At 35.4% G+C, this 7,470-nt stretch overlaps 1 protein-coding gene across 1 annotated transcript; it reads right to left on the reverse strand.

Annotated features, from left to right (window-relative positions):
* Positions 1–2,802: 2,802 nt before the first annotated feature.
* LOC18034109 (receptor-like protein 9DC3) lies at positions 2,803–3,840 on the reverse strand. The gene has a single exon (XM_024179714.1). The coding sequence runs from the start codon at positions 3,838–3,840 to the stop codon at positions 2,803–2,805; it is 1,038 nt and encodes a 345-aa protein (XP_024035482.1).
* Positions 3,841–7,470: the final 3,630 nt, after the last annotated feature.

A 7,470-nucleotide genomic window follows, 5' to 3' on the forward strand; every position in this document is an offset into this window, starting at 1 on the left:
AGAAAAATGATTATCCCAAGATTAACATGAAATTAAGACATTTTTTCTTCCACCAGGGACAATTGCGAAGTAGATCCGCCTCTGTTTGACTGTAGGTGATTTCATAACAACGTTTTGGATCAAGCCCACGGCACCTCAACGTTTTCAAATCTTTATGAATTATTTATCTTATTTTCTGTTTCAAATTTGAATGGATCTCTGTTTGAGTAAACCGAATAAACATAAATGCACGTATTTAATGATTTGCAAAATTTGTTCTATATTTTTGCTACTTACTCGTTGTTTTCGTATCATCATGTTTTCTCTTAGATTTCAAAATTTTCATTCAAAATTCATCCTATCCATGAAGTAGTCCTTACGGTTTAATTCAAATACTTGGTTCCTGTGTTTTTTTTTTAAATTATCCAAAATATTACTTATTCAGCACATGGCATTTATAATATTTCACATATTCTAGCTATTGACTATGTGCCTAGCACAGCCAATCACTTCTAGTAATTACGATTTCAACAAGTTTACGATGTTAATGATCAAACAACACACTTTCTAAACTAATTAAAATAATGCCTAGCTAGCTAATTAAATAATGGATTAATGGAATAGACGTGGATGTCTAGTTTTCGAGTCTGAATTTTTTTAAAAAAAAATTAATTGAAGAAAACATTATAGGTGAGTCCTATCCTTAAGTAAGTAAAAATCAAAGCAACTCTACATAACTTTAGGCGTGTAGCTGAGTCCTATTCCGCTTTAAACCCTACATGTGAAGATCAGCAGCAGCTGGGCCATAGATAAGCTGTTTGGTTCTGCATCCTCAGCAATCGTACTTCTTTACTTTTTATGGATAAAATATTATTTTCCGTTGGATCTAACTTTTTATGGATAAAATATTATTTTCATGTGATATCAGCTCAAAGTTCAAATAAATCTTACGTACAACAAGTGGCAAATGGTGAATTCCCTTCCTTAGCCGAGGTGTTTATTAAGTTATTAAAAAAAATAGTGAAAAACAGATGATAATTAAATAGTTTTTTATGCAAACAAATCCATTGTAGTAGAAGTGACAATTTTTGACACGATCAACTAACCCCACACAGACACCAGAAAAAATTTTAATGAACTTGGATTTACTAAAATTGACATAATTTTTAATTTAGATCAATTAAAGGTATTTCATTTTATATTGTCGGATTCACTATTAGTCATCATAAATTATTGTCCACAGACGATCAAGGCTCGCAGACAGAGACTAGCGGCTAGCAAATAGAAGTCTTCAAGTATCAATTTTTAGTGATGGCAAGCTCAATTTCCGTCAAGTGTTTTAGGTCTTTGCATGATCTTTACATATTTCGTGTTAGAAAATTATTTCTTAGTTTTTAAGATAGGAATGACGAAGGAGGGATGTAGAAATGACTAGGACGTGACAAAGGCTCATGGAACATTGACTCGAGACTAGTGAGAGTCTGTCTTTAATAATGAGTATCAATTTAGGTCTGTCTTTATTAAAATTTGGTTCTTTTTTCTCCTTTTCCCACTATTACCACTTCGCTTAACTTTTCCTTCACGCCATGTTGAGTATTCCGTATCCTCCAACAGTGCCTTGAATGAGATCTTCTACTCCATCAGTGCTTGTGTGCTGTGTTTCATTTGGGATTAGATTTCTCATATAGATAGAGAACTCTAACTCTGTTGTCCGATGTCTCTGCATTTTCTTTAACTCTCTACTCTCCTCGTGTAATTAAGGAGGATTAAAGTAAAAGAAAAGAATAGAACCAGTTCTCCCAATTTGTTGCACTGGCTATCAGATTTCAATATTATACTAATTACTGGCCAAAAACATAATTTTTTATTTAAATTGTGAAAAAGACTTGAATGTTCTCATCGTAAAATAAGTTCCATTAAAACAAATCATAATATTTATGGAATATTTATAACCAAGAATGATTGCTACTGCTTAACTAGTTCCAATTTAAAAGTTGAATCCCGCTCACACGAGTGAGGAGGGGTATTTGTTTAAATTTTTTTTGTATTTAACTTCACCCTTTCAACTAGTTTACGATGTTGATCATCAAAAAGCGCACTTTCTAAACTAACTAAAATAGTACCTAGCTAGCTAATTAAATAATGGATTAATGGAATAAATTTGGATGTCTAGTTTTAGAGTTTGAATTTTTTTTTTAACTTAATTAAAGAGACCATATTATTCTTAGTTAAGTAAAAATTATTCTTAATTAAGTAAAAATGAAAGCAACTCTACATAACTTTAGGCGTGTTTACACGTCCAAAAAAGAAGAAAAAATTGCAATGAGTTTGGTATTTGACTGTCAACTTGCGAATGCTCAAGTCCCTGTCGCATTGATTGTATTCCAATGAATGAATAGATTTTGATTAAAGAAAATCTGGACATGTACATTTTGTGTACACAGTGACCTTGTGTTCAATATGCCTTACAGTAGTTTCAAAGAAACGGATGTTATAATCCATTGGGTCACTGAGAAGACAATCTCCACTGCCCCGATTAAAGTCTATTTCACTATTCTTGTACTGTAGTTGAGCTTTTGCTCAAAACTGTTATTGTTATCACTATTTTAATGGTCTTAAAATCATCATTGAAAAAAATATATTAATTTCCAAACACTATTAATTTTCTTTTATGAATGAAGCTTTCATTACACCACCACAACCATATTACAATAGCAAAATTAAAAACAATCACAAAAATAGTACACTAACAATATAAAGAAAAGAAAAACAAGTACTCATAATTAATAGTGCAAACCCTTCGAAGAAAAAGCCTAATTACATTCAGTTTCTACGTCTCCTATTTTTCCTTCTTTTTTTTTGCTGCATCCCCAATTTCTCCAGAAACCATCCGACTATCCCTGTGCTGAAGTTGAACCCGAGAACTAATCCCGCAACAACTCCACCTGCATAACCTATCAGAACGATTTCCCAATCAAATGCGCCTGAAAGCAGAGCCTTCGAGTCTGCAATCTGATCTTCATTTGCTGGAGCTTCAGAATTCTCACACTCTTTGAACAAAGGCTTTCCACACAATCCAGAGTTCCCATCAAATGAACTACTGTCAAATGTAGGAAATTGGTTTGCTTCTGGAATGGGTCCCGTGAGATTGTTGTGTGAGACATTGAAGAATTCAAGGAATGTGAGCCCAGTTAGCTGCTGTGGAATCTGTCCCGAAAACCAGTTGTTTGAGAGATCCAATGATTCTAATTTTGTTAGGTCGCCGAAACATGATGGAATATGCCCTTCGAGGTTATTGTTGGCGAGGCTCAGAACTTGAAGCCCCTTTAAATTGGCAATCGATGTTGGAATCTCTCCATGAAATCCATTGCTTGAGAGGATGACGGCGGTAAGGATATATGGAATCTTTTCATAGGACAACATTTGGCCTTTGTTGCTCATTGTCAATGAGTAATAATAATGGGGAAAATATCCATAGAAGTCAAACGAAAAATACGAAGAGAGAAAATTTCGCATGTATCTCAGTTGACTCGCATTGACAAATTTCATGGCATTCCAACATTGAAAATATTTAGATGGAAGATTACCTGTAAAACTGTTGTTAGATAGGTCAACGATTCGAAGCTTCGGAAATCCACACTCCATTTTATGTTCCTTGATTTCACCATGGAAGTTGTTGGATTGTAAGACGAGAATATCTAACTCCGAAAGAGTTCCCAACCATGCAGGAAAAGTATCAATGATTTGGTTATTCCCAAGATCAATAATTTCTAACACTGCACAATTGGCTAATGATTTAGGAATTCTTCCTTGTAATAAATTATGGCTCATATCAATTATCCCCAAATTACTTCCATTCATGAAGGTATCTGGGATGGTCCCAAAGAAGTTGTTCCCTTGCAAGTCTAGCACTCAAAGTTCACCACTGAAATTGCCCAAACATCGAGGAAGCTCACCGCTTAAGTTATTGTCTGACAAATCAAGGATATAAAGACTACTCAAATTGCATATCCATGATGGAATTTCCCCTGTTAGGTTGTTCTTTGAAACTAGATAGTGCCTTGTTTTGGTGGGTGGAGCTGGGATTGGTCCTTGAAGGAAATTAGAACTGAGATCTAAAGTAAATTCACCACTACTCCAGGGAAAAACAGAAGGATGTTGATCAAACCCAGTTAAAGAGTTTTTGGAAAGGTTTAAGTAGCTGAAATTCTGCATGCTTGGGTTCAACAGCCATTTAGGTATGTTTCCATGTAGTTTGTTGGAGGAAAGGTCTAGCGCCTTCAAATGTTTTTGTTGTTTCAAGAAATTTGGAAATTCAAAAAGGTTGCAAGAACGCTATCCTACAGACAAATTTTTTTCTGAAGTGGTGTTAGAGTGCAATTTATGCACTAGTTTTGCATTGTTTACTTCCCTTAATATCGATGTTTTGCACTTAATAATAGTGATTTACTTGTGTTTTACTTTTGTAGGTGCAATTCTATTGATTGGTGATAAAATTGAGCTATAAGATGATGTTTAAGGATGATTGTTCTCTTGGAGAAATTATGAGCGTCAGAAGAACTTTGTTGATAAGGTGTGGGCGCGTGTTGTCAACTACGGACCTGCAGTTTTTAGTTTAACGTGTTTTGTATTTTTGGTTATTTTTGTAATTACGAATTTAATATTTCAGATATTAGTATTTTATTTTAAATAGAATTCTAAAAGAGAGGAGAGAGAGAGTATTTAAGGGAGGAATCTATTGTGAAAATAGGGGATTGGGGAGAAAAGAAAGAAACCCTAAATCTAAACTTTTCTCTTCTCTCTATGAAGAACTAAACCTATTTTTCTGGTTGAAGGATAATGAAGTTTTGATTCATTACTACTGTGAGATCTTTCTTATACTTTAATTGTTTTATTGCTTTTTGGGTATTTGTTTATTCTCTGAATTAATTTCATGATTATGTTTGTTAATTAGGTAATTGGCCACTATTTAATTATCAACTTAATCTATTGTCAATTAAAGGATTCATCGTATGAAGATTTTAATGTTTGTGACAAATAACATAGCAGTGAGTTGTGTTGTGAGAATAAACAATCTAATTTAAATGAATCATCATATGTGTTGATTATGATTTGGGTTTCTCTGGTTTTTCAGGCTGTCAATTGATTAAATCCTATGAACGTATCTAGGGTTGTCTATTGATTAGGGAAATAACCAACGGTCGTACCTTGGTTATCGACTAGTTAAGGAGAGATTGGCTATTAGAGGGTCTCAGTAGCTATAACCGGTCTATTCATAAGTAATAATAATCTATATTTGAATCAATGATCAGTAGTCGAATCAATGATCAGTAGTCGAATCAAGCTGAGTTAATTCCTTCAACCAGAGCTTTCTCCAATTTGAATTACAACTTTAATTTGCATTCTTGTTATTTTAATTTGATTTTTATTATTGTCAACAATTCCCCCATTTTACGTTTTACGTTTCAAAAGGATTTAAATAATTACCGATCTCTGTGGACACGACCCTGCTCAATCACTATACACAATTTATTTAGAGTAGGAATTTATTTTTGTTGGCTTCGACAACCATCAAATTTTGGCGCCGTTGCCGGGGATTGGTGTCGTTTATTTAATCTTTTTTACATTTTACTTGGTGTATGGTTCGTTCTTCTCGTACAGGTACACTTTCATTTGATCCTGAAATTGAGAAGAAAGCTCGCCAGCTGAGACAGCAAACGAAGCGAGCTAAGCAACAATCCTCGTCGCCTTTGCTTTCTGAAACAGATACGGTGCCTGATTTAGTTGAATCATCTAGCGATTCAGAAGAACAAGTGATGGATAGAGCTGCACCTGTAGAAAGAACTCTTAGAGAGTTAGCTGAACCAGACTTGAATCAGCAACCACTCTGCATTCAATATGTAGACTTGGAGGTAAATTTTGAATTAAAGTTCGGTCTTATTCATTTATTACCCAAGTTTCATGGTTTTGCAGGTGAAGATCCTTATAAACATCTTAAGGAGTTTCATGTTGTGTGTTCAAGTATGAGACCACAAGGCGTGACTGAAGAGCAGATTAAGTTGCGTGCTTTTCCGTTCTCTTTAGATGGGTTAGCTAAAGATTGGTTGAACTACTTGCCTCCTGGATCGATTACAACGTGGAATGGTTTGAAGAAGCAGTTCCTCGAGAAGTACTTTCCTGCTTCAAGAGCTGCTAACATTAGAAAAGACATTTGTGGGATCAGACAACTTCCTGGGGAGACTTTGTATGAGTATTGGGAGTGATTCAAACAATTGTGTGCCAGCTGTCCTCAGCATCAAATTTCTGATCAACTTCTTATTCAATATTTTTACGAATGACTATCATTGATGGATAGGAGTATGATAGATACTGCTAGTGGAGGCGTGTTGGTGAACAAGACCCCTACTCAAGCAAGGGAGTTGATATCAAATATGGCTACCAACGCACAACAATTTGGCAGCAGGCAAGATCTCACTTCAAGGAAGGTGAATGAGGTAAATATTTCTTCTATTGAACAACGTTTAGATAAACTTACTTCTCTTGTGGAAAAGTTTGTTGTAGGTAATGTGCAACAGGTGAAGACTTGTGGCATTTGTTACAATATGGGTCATTCAACTGATATGTGTCCTACACTTCAAGAAGAACCCGTTGAACAAGCCAATGCAGTTGGAGGATTTCCAGGCATGCCTTAGAGGAGGTATGATCCTTATGCACAAACATACAATCCGGGATGGAAGGATCACCCCAACTTCAGCTATGGAGTTAGGCCGTCAGGATTCCCACAATAGTATCCACCAAGACAACCAGCACCTCCACAGTCAAACTCCAAGTCAGGTATATCTCTTGAAGAAATTGTTAAATCACTTGCGACTAACACTCAACAATTTCAGCAGGCAACTACAGCAAGCATTCAGAATTTGGAGAACCAAATGAGTCAATTGGCGACTACAGTGAGCCGTCTGGAGTCTCAAGTATTAGGGAGATTGCCTTCACAATCTGAGGTGAATCCAAAGCAAAACGTTAGTACTATCATCCTTAGAAGTGGAAAAGAGTTACAAGAGCCTAGTAAGAAAGTGACAAAGCATGTAGAAGATGAGCTTGAGAAGAATGAATTGATGCCTAAATCTCAAGATGCGCAACCCACCAGAGCGAAACCCTTACCTATTGCGATACCTCCTCCTTTTCCAAGCCGGTTTGTAAAATCCAAGAAGGAGGAACAAGAGAAAGACATCCTTGAGACATTTCGTAAGGTTGAGGTAAATATTCCTTTATTAGATGCTATAAAATAAATACCTCGATATGCTAAAGTCTTTAAGGAACTGTGCACCTCTAAGAGAAAATTAAGAGGAGATGAAAAAGTTCACATGGGGGAGAATGTTTCAGCAGTTCTTCAAAAGAAACTACCTTCTAAGTGTAAGGATCCAGGTATGTTTACTATCCCTTGTAAAATAGGTAGTGTTAGAATTGAAAAGGCTTTGTTAGATCTAGGAG

This window comes from Citrus clementina, unplaced genomic scaffold (assembly GCF_000493195.1).
Source record: "Citrus clementina cultivar Clemenules unplaced genomic scaffold, Citrus_clementina_v1.0 scaffold_8, whole genome shotgun sequence".
Taxonomy (NCBI): Eukaryota; Viridiplantae; Streptophyta; class Magnoliopsida; order Sapindales; family Rutaceae; genus Citrus; species Citrus x clementina.